Here is a 20,342-nt window from a genome sequence, read left to right as displayed (position 1 = left end):
AGCAATAATGAGCATTCATTGACAATTAGAATTTACGTGCACAACTCGCTAAGCGTATTCTGTAATGAACTGCACCTAAATTCTATTGTGCGCAGTTCAAAAGGCAAGTGGCTATGGGTGGGAAAATGGGCATTTTATGGGCATTCCAAAATTTACACACGTAGTTATAGAATATAACTGGCTCCAGATGAGCATAGCTGCTGTAAAGGTGTCTGTGCCGGGCAATCTACCGGTTGGAGGGAGGTTAACATTTTTTCATCAAAGGTGGCCTCTCATAACCTCCGATCGGTGGGTTCTTCAAATAATCCGGTTAGGATACTCTCTCAATTTGATCTCCACACCTCCAGATTGCTCACCGGGAGCTCAGTCCTTCAGCTCCCAGCACAGGCACAGCATTCGTCCTTACTCGTCCTTTAGATTGTAAGCTCCTTTGAGCAGGGAATGTCCTTCTTTGTCAAACTGTACAGCGCTGCGTAACCCTAGTAGCGCTCTAGAAATGTTAAGTAGTAGTAGTAGTAATATGGCCCAGTGCATGCAAATCTATGCACAGGGATTTAGGCCATGTTTTTGTTGGCCTAAATTGCCATGCGTTATTTTAGGTGCTAGGATTTCCACCTAAGTGTATTCTAAATACCGTGCCTAAATCTAGGTGCCGCTTGTAGAATATGCTTAGGTGGAAATGTTTACTACATGGACTTTTTAGGTGCCATATATAGAAATCTGGCCCTAAGTGAGTTGTGCATGTTATTTATAGAATAGCACTGAGTACTCACAGTAGCACATACTCATGTAAGTATTAGCATTATACAGATTTAAGCACCTAAATTTAGGGGCCAAGCTATAGAATGAAGAATGAGAGGGGATAGTAGCCGATATTTATCAGTAGACCTTTGGAATGGCAGTCATATCAATTTTGATTGGTGTGCTTATGGGCCATTATGCATGGACATGTGTGAGCAGCTATCTGGGTATTTTCATAAATTATTTGGAAAATACTGACCATTTGAAAATTCTAGCCTATTTTTTTCTTTTATATTTATTGAATTTATAAAAATAATTCACAAGTGTATATTTGCTTAAGAAACGCAGAGGTATTACAATAAAGAAGAAAAATCACATTAGTAGTAAACAATCAAACCTCTTCTTAGAACACAAAATGGGGGAAGAGTTACAGAAATATTTAGGAGATAAAAATAAAGGAAACATTATAAGGCAAGGCCCTAAATTAAGCTACAATCCACAGTCTATTTAAATGCCATCAGATTGTACATTACCACTGGTGACCTTTTTAACATCCAGAAAGGCCCTCAGGTATTGAGGTTCCCAAAAAACATAATTCACCCCCACATAGCGAATTAAAAATTTACATGGATATGCCAAAAGAAATGGGGCACCTAACACTCGGATCTCTGTTCTCATTGCCAAAAATAACTTTCTTTTATCTTGGGTGGACTTAGCCACATCAGGATAGATCCATATCCTCTGCCCACAGAACAAAGCCTGTGAGTTTCGAAAATATAACGGCAATACAAAGTCTTGTTCAAAAACAATAGATACCAAAAGTGTTCCTCTATCAGTAACCTCAGAGAGAGAAGACTCCAAAATGACTGACAAATTATTATTTCCACACCTTCTTGTTGAAATTGATCTGGAACCACAGGTAAATGCTCCCCCCCCCCTCCCTCCCCGTTTGTCTCATGGAAACAGGAATATGAACTAACTGTCTTCCGTAGACTACTGAAAACCCACCTCTTTACTAAGACATACCACAAAGATCAACACATGTGAACTCCCCCACATGTATCCAGAATTATCTCATAATGCTTTCTTGTTATATTACTATCCTGTTCTAACTTTATTATGTAACCCAAAATCCTTCTGTATTATCAAATTTTTATTCTCTTCTTATTTACACTATTCATAATGTATTGTCAGCCACATTGAGCCTGCAAAGAGGTGGGAAAATGTGGGATACAAATGCAATAAATAAATAAGTAAATAATAATACACCTTATTCAAAGGCGGAATAGAAGAATAATATTTCAAAATTTCAATCAGGTATTTTTTTAAAAAGAAATCAACAAGGGATAGTCCTAGAGATCTAGGAAGATTCAAAATCCAAAGATTTAAGCTCCTGTTGAAATTTTCAACCTACTCCAGTTTCCTATGTATAAACAAGTTATCTTTAACCACTGAGGCAACTGATGCTTTTAATTCTTTAATATCTCCTTCAGTCTGTTGAGCTGATCTCAGATATTCCTGCTTATTCATTACGAAAGAGGTAGAAAGAGCATCTACTTTGCTTACCAAACAACTCTGTATCCTGTGCTCACTTCACCACAGTCACTAAAAGTGCCTGAAGGGTCTTCCAAATGGTGTCCAGGATCACCGCCAGTTCTCCCAAGGGAGCTGAAATCAAATTTGCTCCCTGCTCCTGGGGTTAGGCATTCACCTCCTCTGGCCTAGCACCACAGACAGAGATCCCCACAGCTGCAGATTCCGCATGAGGGGAAGTCTCAGTTTCAGCCCAAGATCTAGCAGGGCACAGAGGAGAGATGACTGATTAAGGGGATAAAGAGATGCTAGCCCCAAAGAGTGCAGATGCTCCTCCAAACGCACTCACCGTGGGGTCTCCAACTCTGGTAACATCATGTGGAATGCGCACAGCAAACTGGTCAAGCATTGATTGTGCTGGGGAGGAAGAGTGGGCCAGTGGCAGCTGCAGCAGCTTCACCACCCCCTTCCTTTTGGAATGTGACACAGTTCAGAGGAAACAGAACTGTGGAAAACCCAAACTTCCAGCAGACACCAGATCAGCAGCTCAATCTGCCATCTTGTCATGCCCCCTCTCTCCGAATCATATTCTAGCCTATTTTTGTGGTAGTTTTTATTTGGATAAGGTGCTACTCACTGGGCTTTTGGCTTCCTGAGAGCACAGGAACACTAAACATGTGGCCCGATTCTCCTAGTGAACCTTTCTTAAAGTGGTTGGAGTTACTCTAATAAGAGTGCTCCAGGGGTCCTCCCTTACCCCCTTTTCCACTCCTCCTCTGCAAAGACTCCTCAAACCCAAAGATACCCCTTTCACTAATGACACATCATACCTCTATTGCAAACCCTCCTGTAGACCCCACTGGACACCTTCTGAAGTTCCCCCCTTAGTTCCCCTTTGGGCCTATTTCAGGCTCTTCCTGGTGACCTAGGGGTCCAGGGTGGCATTGATCCCCAGTCACCCAGTCGATCCTGCTCTTGTCAGTGCTGGGTTTAAAATGGCACCAGCAAGCTGACAGGTAGTGATGAGCAGGTGTATTCTATAACAATGCACATATATTTTAGAAATGCCCATGCCCTGCTCATGGCCATGCCCTCTTTTTAACTATGCAACTTAGAATTTATGCGCACCACATTACAGAATAAGTTTAGCGAATTGTATAAGTAAATCTTAATGCCAATTAGTGCTGACAGTTTTTTGTTAACATCCAATTAATTATGCAGATTAACTAGTAAAACAATTAAGTTACGTGCATTGTTATAGAATACTTTTCAATTTCTGGGTGCAAATTAAGGTGCATTATATAGAATCCCGGGGTAAAAGCATAATTAAATTCTGGAATCTGATGCCAGAGAGTGTAGTACAATCAGTTTGGTTAAGTTAACGTAAGCCTGGGGATAGCCACTGCTTTATCCTTGGAAGTAAGCAGAATGGAATCCATTTACATTGTTGGGATCATGCCAAGGACTTGTGATCTGGATTGGCCATTGTTGGAAACAATATACTGGGCTTGATGGACCATTGCTCTGAACCAGTATGGCAGGTCTTATGCTCTTATGTTTGTCCTCGTATCTCTAAAATGCTGTGTACATTTTGTAGCACTTTATACAGTATTTGTTTAATAATAATAGTAGTAGTAACAGTACTATTGGGGGGGGGGGGGTATTTTTTCCAGTGTTTACCTGGTAAGTACCAATTGCATTTATTGGGATATCTTATCAGTGCTTATCAGTTAAAACAAACTGAAACCCTACAAGTAAGAATGTTCAAGCAAACAGATATCTCAAGATCTTTTCTAGTTTAGGCATTATCACACTACTCAAATTCATTTTGACCAATACTTTGTCAAGAAACGATCTACTTGTATTACTGTGAAATTAATAGCTCGGTGTCATGTATATGTAACTCATTTACAAATAAAGTGAAATAGCTTTGGTCAGTCTCTTTTCAAAGGAGAACTTTCAAATCTTGTTAATTTGGCTACATTTACTCCCAAAATGATAGCTAAATCACATATGTTTAAAATGAAAAAAAAAGTTCAATTTACTTCACCAGAACTCATTCTACAAAGTCAAAACAAACTACTGAATACCAGGTGATAGCACTGATTTATGATATTATATTGCAGTCAATCAAATCCACAGTGTCATCAGGAATAGAAAAACAACATTCATTCTAATCAATGGGATTGAGTGTGAAGCACAGCAGACTTGACACCAAGTCAAACAGTCTTGGTGTTATTTTTCATTTGGTGCCTTCTTTGACAAATCAAGCTCTTCCAGGGCCAATAGGTGATATCATGGTATATGATCTCTTTAAAACAACTCAACTTTGAGTTTTAAACTAAGAGGTTTTTAAAAATATATCCATGACAACGCCTTGCTTTATAATTTGCAGAATCGTTGGCTGAGCTGAGGAAACATGAACCCATACTCTCCTTCCATGTTCCTACTATTATCTATATAGCCAATAAACCAACTTCTTTTCAAACGTGGTCCCCTTATTTAGCTGAGGGCACATTTCTCCCAGAAGCTCTTGTGTCTTGGATTTGCTAAAAACTATATTATACAGTCTTTCCATAACATATTAATCCTTACCATTCAAAAAAATAGAATGAAGATAAGGGAGCAGGAAGTCCAGACAAAAAAGGAGAAAATGACAGAATGTGCAGACTGTATTATTTTGACAGCAGCCTCTGCATGATGAATTAATAATTTACCAAGAGTTCTGATTATGAAATGTAATTTATAGGGAATTGGCAACCTGGAGTTTGCTTACAAAGTATATAGGGCCTGATATTCAAAGTATATAGGGCCTGGCTAACTCCTGTGGTCAGCACTGAGCCTGGATATTCAATGCTGGGCCATTTCTGGTGACTGGCATTGAATATTCGGTTTATTTTTGGCTGGTTCAAACAGCATTGGCCGGTTATGTTTGAACTGGCCAAAGATAGGCCTGGTATTTACGTGGCTACCAAACTTGTGCTGAAAATTGGCAGATAGCTGGTTTTATTGCATGATATAACTAGCTATTCGCTATCCACAAATTTTCAGTGGGTCATGGCCCATCATGTCCCGCTGAAAATTTGCAGATCGCTGGTTGTGGGGCATTTAAGCAGCCAGGTGCCAATCTTGGCCAGTTAAATGCTTTTGAATATTGGGAGAGGGGGATACTTCCTCATACCAGCACTAATGCTCAGATATTATCTTTACTTCAGTCCATAAAAAAACACTAATAAAAGGTTGTGGGAATATGCAATGCAGTAGCATATAGGGTAAACTCACAGGTTTTATTTTAGCAAGTACTTAAATTCCAAAATTATAACTGAAAATAGATAAATAAATGGGCAGTCACTTTCAATGAAGGAGGAAAAGGACCTTAAAATTCCATGGCTATATCTCTCATCATTGGTCCTGAAAAATTTCATCATATTTTATACCTATATATTTGAAAATTGTTTTCCAAAAAGTACAGTATACCTTGAAAACACAATGGTAAACAAGTTGCTATCACTTGCATCTGTCTCTCTTTATTGATGATGTCATGCACCTGACTGGTTCATGATCAACGATTTGTGATTTGTTACAACAGTAAGCTTTGGCATGGCCAGAGAACTGCTTCTTAAATTTTCACATTTGCAAGTAGACTGCTAAGTCCAAGATGAAGCCTTAAAAGAAAGACGTTGCTTTTTGCCTTGATTTGCTTTCTGCCATCACTCTTACAGCCAATACCCTGAGATTTGTTACCAGCAGTATCTGTGCTTTGTACTTCTACCTACCTCTCTGTATGCAATGCAGCCTTATCTCTAGGCTCTCCCACCATTCACTGTCCACTGGACCTAGCCGGGGTCTTAAATAATATCTGCCTAATTTCAGAGCTGCTGCCATCCGACAGAATTTAGACAGGAGTCTGGCATCCTTCCCTGCCTCTGACAGGTTGTAAGAATGTGGCTTATTTATTTTCTTTCTGGCATTTTGGGGATAGCAAAAGGCATATTTCTTTGGTACTCTAAAGTATTTAATTGTATTCGGTAAATTTATAATAGGTTTGTTACAAGATTTGACAGAAAATGAAACTGCTCTCGCTAAAAACAATTACTTGTATCTGCTATCAATGCTATTTTTATAATAAATTATTACAAAAATAAGACACTTTCTTAGCTCTCTACCAGATAATTACTGATACCAAAACAGGAACGTTATGGAATCTCACCTAGGCAAGTAGTACCACATCTTCTCCATGTCACTAACTAAGTGAACGGACAGAAATGGAGCTTCGAAACATCACCTCAGAGAGCTTTATAAGGCAACACACAAACTCAGAAAAAAATGGGGGTCAGTTCACAGTGGCTAGAATTTTTGAAATGGGCAGATTGTGGACCGGATACTCGGTACCGGGACAAATCTGGATACCAGGTAATCTGATATATTAACGACCAACAGAAGTTATCCGCATCCAAGTGAGATTCATTGCCGGTACCCAGATATCTGTCTGGGCAAGTTAAGGCAGCCTTTTATCTGCCCTATTAGTTATCTGGGCATTGACACTGAATATCAGTGATGCCTGGATAACTCCCGGTTCTGCCTTTGCTCCACTTTTGGACTGTCCCGGCACTAGCCGGAGATTGTGCCATGGCAGTCTGTGCTGATATTCAGCGACCATCTCTGTACTGGACCCAGTCTGCATGATTTAACCAGGTTGGAACCCTCCAACCTGGTTAAATCATGCTCAGTGTTGATCCTATGATTTTTAAAAGTTGAGGATCTTTTCCTAAAATGCTACCACTAAACTTACTCCTGCTTTTCAGTAGCCATAAATTTGATAGGTAGGCATTTATATTTTGTAAATCTCACTGAATGGTGTGTGTATGGGGGGGAGGGGGGAGGGGGGAGGAGGATTTGCCCCCTCCTAAGAAATTTGACCATAATTAGGCTTCTGTGTGCCTTCAAGTGTATAAAGCAGTGCTAGCAACTAACTTTTTAAATACTGGCAGTTTTAGTGTTAAAGGCAATAACACTGGTTTGAACATATGCTGATAGCTTTGGGTCAGTGGTAACCTTTAGTGCCAACAGTAATCCTTTGTAAATGATCCTTCCCAACCTAAGTTTAATGCAATAAAGCGGCTTGAATTAAACTACACCACACATATTCCCTTGGTTTATTTAATTCATTATAATCCTTTAAGTAGCTAAATTGTAATAAATCCATTACTCTCCATTCAGTCTAATAAGTATTAAAATATGTTGAAGTCATAGTTGGGATGTTTTTAAATTAGGAAAAGAAGTAATAACATTTCCTTAAAACATCAGTACAGCAATTTCTATCTATATTTGTATACAATTCAATGTACTAAATTAGAAATATCCTTTTTTATCCCTCTGACTTTTTTCATCCAGAGGAAACACAGATTAACATCGTAACATAGTAGATGACGGCAGAAAAAGACCTGCACGGTCCATCCAGTCTGCCCAACAAGATAAACTCACATGTGCTACTTTTTGTGTATACCTTACCTTGATTTGTACCTGTCCTTTTCAGGGCACAGACCGTGTAAGTCTGCCCAGCACTATCCCCGCCTCCCAACCACCAGCCCCGACTCCCACCACCGGTTCTGGCACAGACCGTATGAGTCTGCCCAGCACTATCCCCGCCTCCAAACCACCAGTCCCGCCTCCCACCACCGGCTCTGGCACAGACCGCATAAGTCTGCCCAGCACCATCTCCGTCTCCTGCCACCGGCTTTGCCACCCAATCTCGTCTAAGCTCTTTAGGATCCATTCCTTCTGAGCAGGATTCCTTTATGTTTATCCCACGCATGTTTGAATTCCGTTACCATTTTCATTTCCACCACCTCCCGCGGGAGGGCATTCCAAGCATCCACTACTCTCTCCGTGAAAAAACACTTCCTGACATTTTTCTTGAGTCTGCCCCCTTCAATCTCATTAAGGATTAAGGATCCTGAAAACACTTTCTATTTAATTGACACAGACTAATATAGTTATCCTTATAAATCTAGACAAATCAGAGTAGATAGGATGTTGTGATGAATCTTATTAGAATCCCATATAGGCATCACAATGGAAACTATGGATAACACCTGGATATCCACAGTGTGACTATAATAGTCTGAGACCAGCAAATTACCTCTGAGGTTGAGAAAGATCAGGAATATGAATGAATTCAAAAGAGAATTGAAAACTCTCCTTTTTATGTAGGCATATCAAAGGATAGAAGACTGAAAGAAGAGGGCGGGACTTATCAGAGCTTGTAATTTATTTTTATCAGATTTTTTTAATTTGCTTTTTGATTATTGTTTTTCCACTGTAGTTTTAGTTGGTTAGCATATGTATGTATAATTGTGATCCTTCAAGGGCCTTGGGATTGCACAGAATATAATTAAATTAATAAAAATACATAAAATGCGCAGAAAGATATAGAACTATTTTCCATCATTTTAGGTGGGCTTTATCAAAAAGAACTTCCAAGCACACCTGGATAAGTTGTCAATACATAAAGAAATTCTCATTGAAACAATGTAAGTACTACGGCGAGTGTTAGCAATGAATTTGAGAAACTGAGATCATACTCCATCTCCCTAATTCTATAAAAAGTGCTAAAAAATGCCCAATTTACATGAGAATTTTAATTGAACAAGCTAACTAGTGCCAATAATTGGCTTAACAAGCAAATATTGGCACTGATTAGATTCAATTAACATGTACGCATGTAAATTTAGGCGTGAGTAGGAAAAGCGGCACAGAAATGGGAGGGCTGTGGGTGGATCAGGGCAGATCGGGGTGTGACTTAATTTCACATATAATTATACAATAAAGGAACTGCACAGCTACATTAAGTCATGGGCATTTGTACCACAGTGTTGGTGTAAATGGCCACGCCTAAATATAGGTGTGATCCCTGGGCTAAAGTGCTATTCTATAAACTACGTCTAACTTTAGGCATGGCTTATAGAATGCCACTATGCACTTTTTTTTTACACCAGATTTGTAGTGACTTAGGAGTGAGGCTCATTCCTATCATAGTATGTGCACAACTAACTCATTTAGAGAAATTGCCCCTGAGAGAAACAATACATGCGGATTGATATTCAGCCAGTGACAGTGAGCATTTTTTTTAAACACTGACTGTCAGTGGCTAAGTTGCACCCAGGTATTGAATGATGGTCAATGTCCGGGCATGACTTCTGGATATCTGGGTTAGCAGCGATATCCACCTACACAGCTAACCAGGAAAAGTTAGGACAGCTATTTAAGTAGACCCACTTGCCCATTTAACTATGCAGGCACTGTCAGTGAATATTGCCAGTGCCAGCATAACTTCTAGGACCACCCCAACTCTGCCCTTGAACTGTCCCAGCTCTGCCCAGACAGTGCCATGTTGGTCAGAGGGGATATTCAAGTTGAGTGCCATTGCATATCCCCCCTCCCGAAGTGCTCAGTGGGATTTAACTGGGCAGCAACCTCTCCTGTTAGGTAAACTCCTTTCCAACATCAGGCTCTTGGACTTTTATTCCAAAAAAGTATCAGCCTAGGGAAAAAAAAAAGTTGCCAATCCTTGCAGACGCCTTATGAGTGAACACAGAAAATGCCACTGTTTTACATGGCGCCTACAATTGCTTGCTGTGAAGAGAGACCCCAGACCTGAACAGGCAGGACACGTTAGATTTTACAAAAAAAAAAAAAAAAGACTGCAGCATTAATTGGTGCCCAAAGTGAGGCAACACGAGGAAAAAATTAGTATATCTGGCTTCATTTTACATAGAATATGGTGAATGCAATAGAGATGTAACAGGTCAGAACGTATTCAGTTCCATTTGGTAATTTAGAAAAAAGGATTTGCCATTTCCTAAGAGAACCACACATGGAGGAAACTTTTTAAAAGTACATGGAAATAGGAGTTGTAGAAATCCCATTGTATTTTAGAAGACGCTCTCCACCTGGGAAAACCAACATGGAACTCCTCCCCTCCTCTATATATGTGGGAACAGCTTTTCAAAATTGCTGTTTCTGCATAACCTCAGCCAGAAGTACCTTTCTACCTGAAGCATTCATGTTGCCCCTGTTCCCAGTCATGATCACTTTGAAGCATCTGCTGCTCACCCCCCCCCCCCCCCCCCCCCGGATGCATTTGATCCTCTCCTGACAAGAAGTCCTTCCCTGCCCTTTCTCCCGGCATGAAGACCCCTCATGACCCTTCAGTGGCAGAAGAAAATGCCCAAGCACACTCCCTGGCAGAACCCCCATCCCCTGATTTATTTCCCTGGCCTTACTGAGCTCCATGGTATCTAATGGGAGCAGGAGTAATCTTTGTGGACTCACTTTCATGAACCCTCCCTAGTTAGACAGAAAGCAGGCAAACTCTCAGGGCTATCAGAGTGGTTGAATTACATCCACAGGAAAAGGAATCATTTGGGGAGAGAAAGACAACTCTCAAATTGTCTCTGTGGAGGAAGAGACAGATTAATGAACAGTCTGGAGAGCTATGTAATGCTTTGTTTCAGGGTCTTTACATTGTTGTAGTTCCTGGTGATATACCTATTTTTTTTTCCCAAAATGTTGCTGCTGCTGTTTTGTCCTTCACTGAAATTAAACTGTGCTGGAGTTGCAAGTGAAAAGACTCCAGGGAGAAATAGTGATTGTTTTTTGGCAGTTGCTATGTTGTTATTTTTGGCCTACCCACCAGCAATCTGGACCGAGTCATAAGGTACAACTTGCCAGATTCGTTTACAGTTTTCCAAAAGAAACTGGAATTTTTAAGTAGTTTGTGCCGTACTTGGGAGAAAAATCTCAACAAAAATGATATTATGAAGACTAGACCCACTACTGTGGCTTTAAAATTATAAAGAAATTAAATAACATGAGCACCAAACAGTGCACACATATTTTATTCTACAGGAATCTGAACTTTGCAGAATATTTGATATCTTAACTAAGGAGCCCTTTTACTAAACTACGTTAAGCATTGAATGCTTAATGCAGCTAACATGGCCTAATACGGGAAGCACTCAAGCATTCCACATTAGTTTTGCCATCTGTCCATGCTAAGTATGTGGTATTTAAAAAAAAATTTGGAGAGGGTATGTCAGGGGCAGAAAATGGGTGATCCTGCACTAACCAGTTAGTGCATCTCCATTATCACATGCTGCTAGGAAGTTGGAAGACTGGGCATCCAAAAGGGAGATGAGATTTAATGTGAACAAATGGAAAGTGATGCACATAAGGAAGAAAAATCCAAATCACAATTATTTGATGCTAGGTTCCACGCTAGGAGTCAGCACTCAAGAAAAAGATCTAGGTGTCATTATGGACAATACGCTGGAATCTTCTGCCCAGTGTGTGGCGGCAGCAAAAGAGCAAACAGGATGCTAGGAATTATTAGGAAAGGGATAGAAAATAAGACAAAGCATATTATAATGCCTCTGTACTGCTCCATGGTTCGACCACACCTTGAGTATTATGAGCAATTCTGGTAGCCATATCTTTTAAAAAAATGATACAGCGGAATTAGAATAGGTTCAAAGAAGAGTAATCAAAATGATAAAGAGGATGGAACTCCTCTGGTCGCTTGGAAAAGAGATGGCTAAGGAGTGATATGATTGAGGTCTACAAAATCCTGAGTGGTCTAGAACGGGTAAAAGTGAATCAATTTTACTCTTTCAAAAAGTACAAAGACTAGGGGATACTCAAGGAAGTTACATGGTACTACTTCTAAAAGTAGGAAATATTTTTTTCACTAGAATAGAAGCTGTGGAACTCATTGCCAGAGGACGTGGTATCAGCTGTGGTGTCAGCGGTTAGTGTATCTGGGTTTATAAAAGGGTTGGACAAGTTCCTGGAGGAAAAAAATCCATAGTCTGCTATTGATAAACACATGGGGAAAGCTACTGCTTGTCCCTGCAATCAGTAGCATAAATCTTGCTACTATTTGGGATTGTCAGGTACTTGTGACCTTAATTGGCCACTGATGGAGGCAGGATACTGGGCTAGTTTGACCATTTGTGTGACCCAGTATATCTATTCTTATAAGTATTGCCATACTGGGACAGACTAACAGGCTTATTGTCGAAAGAGAAGGACGCCCATCTTTCGACACAAATCGGAAGACATAAGACATAAGAATCGCCACACTGGGACAGACCAAAGGTCCATCTAGCCCCACTCCCTGTCTCTGTCAGTGGCCAATCCAGGTCACAATCACCCGACAAGATCCACGGAGCAAAGCATTTTGTACTGCTTGTCCCAGGAGTAGTGGATTTTTCCCTACGTCCATTTAATAACATTCTATGGCCTTTTCCTTCAGGAAGCCATCCAAACCTTTCTTAAACTCTGCTAAGCTAACCGCCTTAACCACATTCTCCGGTAACGAATTCCAGAGTCAAATTACGCGCTGAGTAAAGAAAAATTTTCTCTTATTTGTTTTAAACTTACTGCACTCCAGCTTCATTGCATGCCCCCTTGTCCTAGTATTTTTGGAAAGCGTAAACAGACTCTCCATATCTATCTTTTCCACTCCACTCTTTATTTTATATACCTCTTTCATATCACCCCTCAGCCGCATTTTCACCAAGCTGAAGAGCCCCAGCCGCTTTAGCCTTTCCTCACAGGAAAGTCGTCCCATCCCCTTAATCATCTTTGTCGTCCTTCTCTGCACCTTTTGGGCATCCTTCTCACAGAGTCGCCCAAAATCGGCATAATCGAAAGCCGATTTTGGGCGTCCCCAACTGCTTTCCATTGCAGGGACGACCAAAGTTCCCGGGGGCGTGTTGGAGGTGTAGCGAAGGCGGGATTTGGGCATGCCTAACACATGGGCATCCTCGACCCATAATTGAAAAAGAAAGGGCGTCCCTGACGAGCATTTGGGCAACTTTACCTGGTCCAGTTTTTCTTATGACCAAGTCACAAAAAGGTGCCCGAACTGACCAGATGACCACCGGAGGAAACCGGGGATGACCTTCCCTTACTCCCCCGGTGGTCATTAACCCCCTCCCACCCTCAAAAAAGAACTTTAAAAATATTTTGTGCCAGCCTCTATGCCAGCCTCAAATGTCATACTCAGGTCCATCGCAGCAGTATGCAGGTCCCTGGAGCAGGTTTAGTGGGTGCAGTGCACTTCAGGCAGGCGGACCCAGGCCCATCCCTCTCTACCTGTTACACTTGTGGTGGTAAATGTGAGCCCTCCAAACCCCACCAGAAACCCACTGTACCCACATCTAGGTGCCCCCCTTCACCTGTAAGGGCTATGGTAGTGGTGTACAGTTGTGGGTAGTGGGTTTGGGGGGGTTGGGGAGCTCAGCACACAAGGTAAGGGAGCTATGTTCCTAGGAACATTTTATGAAGTCCACTGCAGTGCCCCCTAGGGTGCCTGATTGGTGTCCTGGCATGTCAGGGGGACCAGTGCACTACAAGTGCTGGCTCCTCCCATGTTCAAAGGGCTTGCTTTCGGTCATTTCTGAGATGGGCGTCCTTAGTTTCCATTATCGTAAAAAATCAGAAACGACCAAGTCTAAGGACGACCATCTCTAGGGATGACCTAAATGTCAAGATTTGGGCGTCCCCAACCGTATTATCGAAACGAAAGATGGATGCACATCTTGTTTCGATAATACGGGTTTCCTCGCCCATTCGCTGGGACGTTCTGTGAGGACGTCCTCAGGAAAACTTGGGTGCCCCATTCGATTATGCCCCTCTAAAGGTCCATCAAGCCCAGCATCCTGTTTCCAACAGTGTCCATTCCAGGTGACAAGAACATGGCAAGATCCCAAAACAGTACAATACATCTTATGCTGCTTATCCTGGAAATAAGCAGTGGGTTTTCCTCCGTCCATTTTAATAATGGTCTATGGACTTTTCCTCTAGGAAGCTATCCAAACCTTTTTTTAAACCTCACTAAGCTAACCGTCTTTACCACATTCTCTGGCAACGTTTCCAGAGTTTAATTACACGTTGAGTGAAGAAAAATTTCTCTGATTCATTTTAAATTTACTACTTTGTAGCTTCATCGCGTGCCCCCTAGTCCTAGTATTTTTAGAAAGAGTAAACAAGTGATTCATGTCTACCCATTCCACTCCACTCATTATAGACCTCTATCATATCTCCCTTCAGCCGTCTCTTCTCCAAGCTGAAAAGCCCTAGCTGCTTTAGCCTTTCCTCATAGGGAAGTCGTCCCATCACCTTTATCATTTTTGTTGCCCTTCTCTGTACCTTTTCTAATTCCACTACATCTTTTTCGAGATGCAGTGACCAGATTTGAACACAATATTCGAGGTGTGGTCGCACCTGGAGCAATACAAAGGCATTATAACGTCCTCATTTTTGTTTTCCATTCCTTTCCTAATACCTAACATTCTATTTGCTTTCTTAGCTGCTGCCGCACACTGAGCAGAGGGTTTCAACGTATCATCAACAATGATGCCTAAATCCCTTTCCCAGTCAGTGACTCATACTTGCTCACATTAAATGTCATCTGCCATTAAGATGCCCAGTCTCCCAGTCTTGTATGTCCTCTTGTAATTTTTCACAATCCTCTTGCAATTTAACAACTTTGAAAAACTTTGAATAACTTTGAACAAGTTTGAATAGCAACTAAGTAGTGTGCCCATAATTTAGGAGCTCTTAAAACCTCCTTTATAGGAGGCAACAAGTATTCGTTGTTTTGAAATAGCTGCACACTAAAGCTAATGTTATCATACGGTCATAATTAAAGAAATAGAAAAATACCTTTTTTTGACAGCCAATCTAGAAATGGGCTTAGCACATGGGAGAGGCTCAGCATAAGGATGTGCTTATCCCATTTTTCTTTTAGTGCAGCTTATTAAATAACACATATAAAATGTGGCCATTCCTGAAAACAGCTCTCTTTTGTCTAGGGTAAGTACATCAAATTGAATCTGAAGTTCCTCGGGAAGAGAGCAAGAGGTCAGAGACCATGAGTTTTAGCTAATGTGATGTTATATGGGGAGCTGAGTTTGGGATAGGAATTTGTAAAGTTATGAGGCCCTTTTTCTATCATGTGCTAAGCAGTTAGCACATGAATTAGTGCACAGTAACTTTCAGCAAACAGCCACAGTAACCATTACTGGGCTGGCATGATAGTGTATGCTAACTGACATGCTATTTACTCTGTTATAGGGTGAGAAATTAGTGGGTTTTGGTTGGGGAATGGGTTTGGCATATGCACTGCAGTAACTGCACAGTACCTTACCGCTTATTTGCAACTGTGCTTACAGTGGAAAGGGAATTTAGACCCAGATGCACAAAGTTCCCCGTACAGAATCCCTCTGTATTTCTACCTCAATAAAAATTAAATATTTGGAAACACAGAACGATTTCAAAGTGAATTGCATGTAAATGAGCTGCTTGCAAAAGCAGCGAGCAGCTCAATTAGTGGGGGGGGGGGGGGGGGGGGGGGGCACCATTTGGTCAACTGAGTATGTGCAGAGCAGCCAATTGCTAAGTATGGATGCTCTGCATATACTCAGAATGACCCTTGTATACGGCTTTAATACACGCAAAGAAGCTGTGTGTAAGAAAGCTGGTGTATAGCTTTATTCAACTTTGTTTTGACACTGCCAGAGGAAATAACTTCACAGCAGGAGCCGTGACCTTTTGTTCTAGCCTGTCCCTTTCCTTTTGGGGAGGTTTCCTTTTCTTTGGTGCTGTTTGACTCACACAGCCCTTTTTACAATGCTTTCCTGGGGCACTCACGTCTTCCCTGCCCCCCCCCCCCCCACCGTGGTCAGCGATCTCCCTGCTCCAGTGCTGGTCCTTCTCCTCCTGCAGGAGTGGCAAAGGACCCCCACAACCATAAAGAACTGTCCGGATCGACAGCTACAGACCTCCCATTAAATTTTCCACGATAAAAGTAGAGTCTGCTTCTGTGCATCGCTCGGAAAATGAATGTGCATCACTTTGCATGCACATTTGTATAGTAATTAGCTCATTATAATAACTTTGCATACAATTTTCATTAGCTCCTACCATGACAGGAAAAGAACTCTGAGAACCCTTTTGTGCATGTCTTGCTGAACTCCGAGCTCGCTAAACTGGATAGAACCAGTGTAAAAACCACGTTGCTGACTCGTTAGGTTTTGTGTGTTGAGAAGAACCAATGTGGCCATTTATATTTATGCTTCATTTGTAATGGAGGGATAAAATATAATAGAATCATATATTGCATGGGTAGTTTTGCTGGCTATTATGTACTCTCTTATGTAATGGGGGGATCTTTTGCACCCATATTTTAGTAATAATGTTTTACCATGTGTGTTTTGTTAACATATGGTCTTATCTATTTATGTAGTGATAATGAGGTGTCTGTGCTTAAGGACACTTGAGGGAAAAGTCCTATAAGAGACCATCTTATATGCCTGGAATAAAATCCCACATTATAGAGCAGCTGTTCTTCCGTACTTTAAAGCAGATATTAGAAGTTTGGGGGCGGAGGGAGGTAAGAAACTGCAACTGAATGTAGGAAGGAAAATCCCCACTGGACTTAAGGGAAAGGAGAAGTTCAGGAAATGCAAAGGAGTCTTGCCTTTTAAGAGCTGGGAAGGGGAGCACAGCCGCAGAATCTTGGAAGTTTAGGAAGCTGGGATCATTACTCCACCTAGGGATTGACAATGCTCCAATCAGGACAAGGGAGGAGGAGCCTACAGTTCTCAAGATTCTCAAGAGACACCGAGGGTCTTTTACTAAGGTGCGCTCATGTTTTTGGCATGCTAAACGTTAGAGACGCCGATGCATTCCTATGGCGTTTAGCGTGCCCACAATTTTAGCGCACGCTAAAAATGTGAACATACCTTAGTAAAAGACGCCCACTATAATCTCCTTCCTGGGGATAATTAGGAGGAAAGTGGGTGGGGGTCCTCCCCTTCTGAGCCAGATATGCAGAAATTTGCCGTCAAAGAAAAGGCTGAAAGGCAGGACCTAAGGACACTGACAGCCTCATATTTCATTCCAGCTCAAGAAGGGGATGCAGGTGGGTGCTGTTGAGTAGAGACTGAAAGAAACGGGGAGTACGAAAACAGCTGGATTTAGAGTAGGCCATGCAGGGAGTCATTCTTACTAATTTGCATATTAATCTTTTTGCCTCTCTATGGAAGAGACACTGGGAGCTCAACCTACTAAAAATATTCTATTCACAATTATTGTTAATGTTATTTGAATATTTTTACTGCTGTTATTGCATATTTCTCATGTTTGATCTATTCTTGCTGTACACTGCCTTGAGTGAATTCCTTCAAAAAGGCGGTAAATAAATCCTAATAAATAAATAACAAGTGATTTTTCAAAGTGAACTTCTTGAGTTTCTTCTAAAAAGCTGCTAATAGGAAGCTAGGTTTGTGGTTCACCCAAAATATTAAAGGGAAAGAAAATAAAGAACTTCTCTAGATTGAGGACTGTTAGGATGGTATTCCTTTAGTGTTTGCTTGGGAGTTGCGTCTTCATCCTTACATTCTGATGGGCCAGCAGCTGGTGTCCGTTATGATATACAAAATCTGAAACCCCACTTATATGCTAAATAAATATATATATATTGTGCTGTGACTGTAGAGGAATATATTGGAAAAGATTCCATTAGTTACTGGGCGGTAATTGAGTAACCACCACATTTTAGTAAAAACACCCCTATGAAGGCGATGTTTTTTGTCATATTTTGCTGTTATTAGTGTGAGAGTGAATGGCTTTAGATTGTGTTTATTAGCGTTAATTTCTATAGCTTATGATGCAGCCTATTTTATTCTCTAGTGAAAGAATGTGTGTGTGGGGGGGAGGGTTAGTCTGTTCTAGGAATTTTATTATGCTTTATATTATTACATTATGTAAACTGCTTTGAGTCTAACTTGGGGGGGGGGGGGGGTAAAAAGAATAGAAATACAAAATGAAATGAAACCTATACAGTACTAGCTACCTGCTTTAGATAGTTTTCCAGTACTCCTGTTACTTGCTGAGCTATCACCCCTCGTCAGGACAGTTATTCCACCAAAACTTGCAGTTTTTGTTATGGATGGCTTCAAATTGCGACCGGAACTATCTGAGTCTGTGCTGCTCCATGGCCTTGGGTCCGTCCACTTCAGGTCATTCTCCGTACTGCTCTGCCGACTTCCAGATGTCTTTCCTGTGCTGTCTCTATTACCCCTAGAGAACCATAGTCAAAGTGAAAAAAAGGAGAGGAAATATAAGAACATATATTTATAGATACATAATGAGAAGACAATGGGTTGGAGTGCTTCAAATGACTTTGTAATTCATAAAGTGGATAGGACTATCTTTGAACACCAGCTTTATATTTACATATCTCTTCTATCATTATTAACACTTGTATCTATCTGGCTATCCCAATACCTAAGTGGCAGGTGCTAACATATTACTATGCAGGGAATCTAGGCTTGATTGCCAGCTTACGTATGGCTAGCCAGTGCTGGAGATGCTGCAAAAGCAACATTTAGGATCTCTTAGGGAGAGGAGGACATAGTGGATGGGCCATTTGATCTTTATCTGCCATCATGATCCTGTTTCCATCTCTAACCCCTAGAAGGAGAGTGTCTCGGCTATCACTCAGTGGTGACATCTACTAGCCAGACTGAGGGTCTATATTAGCTCAAGGTGAGTTACATTCAGAGTCAATAGGTATTTCCCTCTTCCCACAGGGCTTAAAATCAAATAGCTAGAGTTACTAATGTGCATTATCACATTAATGCACACTAATGTCCTTAACATATTTCCTTGTAACTAGGTCCCAAATGGGACCACTAGCAAAACATCTTTAATAGTTTTAACAGCTAGCTATAAGTTTCTCCCTTAGGCAAAGGAAGGTTCAATGACTTTTCCAAGGTCACAAAGAGTATTAGTAGGATTTGAACTCTCTTTCCTTGTTTTTAGCCTGCTCTGCTAACCACTAGATTATTCAATCCTTTAAAAATAGCATAAGACATATCCAAACCATTCATACACAGATACAACAGTAACTTCAGTTAAGAGCCTGGCTGAGTAGCCTAGTCTTTATCCGATTCCTAAAATTTGATGAAATTTGATCAGATTTGGTGAAATAAGATCCGTGATAAATTACCACCATGAAACTGTCTTAGTTCAACAACAAAATATTTCATATCTTCAATAGTGGTACAGATCACAAAACGAGTTTCACTGATTGATACCTTCTTTTACAAAGCCACACTAACGATTCCATAGGAACTGAATGGGCTTCCTCTCATTTGCTGCACCGAGAATCATTAGTGGGGCTTTGTAAAAAAAGGCCCTGAGTAGTTTTACCAATGTCTATTATCTTGCATGGACAAATAATAGTATATACTACCCCTTTTTAAGCACAGTTAGTACACGATTTCAATCAATATTCAAAACCAAGCTGAGGAGGAACAAAATCAGTTAATTTCAACATGTATGTGGACAAACCACACATTGCCCACATTGAAAATGCTCCCTATTTTGATCTTTTAATAGTTATGATGTTAAAAAAGAAGATCTTACTAAAGAATCTTTCAGATAATATCGTCATCGTGCTGCTTTTATATGGTCTTGAGTGATAAAAATAATAAATAATTATTGACACAGCAGATAAAGTTGAAGGGATTTTGATAGCTAAGAGAATGAAAAAAATGTGTTTGGAAAGAATATTTTCTTAAGTGAGAGTGAGATTGTGTGTGTGTGGGGGGGTGGGGGGGGAGTTTACATTCACAAATATTTTGGGGATTTCTTTGTTTTTGGAAGTAGAGGAGTGTGGTAGCCGTGTTAGTCCACTCTTAAGGTTATCAATAGAAATCAAATAAAATAAAACATGGAAAAGAAAATAAGATGATACTGTACCTTTTTTATTGGACATAACTTAATACATTTCTTGATTAACTTTTGAAGGTTGCCCTTCTTCCTGAGGAAGAAGGGCAACCTTCGAAAGCTAATCAAGAAATGTATTAAGTTATGTCCAATAAAAAAGGTATCATCTTATTTTCTTTTCCATGTTTTATTTTGTTTGTTTTTGGATAAAACTTTAAGTCACCAATGCAGAGTACCAAGAAATGGAGCCATCTACCTACAAT

The 20,342-nt window shown here is 40.6% G+C and overlaps 1 protein-coding gene across 1 annotated transcript in view; it reads right to left on the bottom strand.

The window, feature by feature from the left end:
* ARPP21 (cAMP regulated phosphoprotein 21) overlaps positions 1-20,342 on the bottom strand; it is a 419,327-nt gene that overhangs the window by 204,602 nt on the left and 194,383 nt on the right. The window contains exon 12 of the mRNA XM_030203507.1: positions 18,200-18,426. Within this exon, the coding sequence (XP_030059367.1) occupies positions 18,200-18,426 (227 nt within the window). The remainder of the gene's footprint in view (positions 1-18,199; positions 18,427-20,342) is intronic.

Source organism: Microcaecilia unicolor, chromosome 1 (genome assembly GCF_901765095.1).
Source record: "Microcaecilia unicolor chromosome 1, aMicUni1.1, whole genome shotgun sequence".
In the NCBI taxonomy this organism is placed as follows: domain Eukaryota; kingdom Metazoa; phylum Chordata; class Amphibia; order Gymnophiona; family Siphonopidae; genus Microcaecilia; species Microcaecilia unicolor.
The sequence above is the reverse complement of the archived record's forward strand: the minus strand, read 5'-3'. Positions and strand labels throughout refer to the sequence as shown.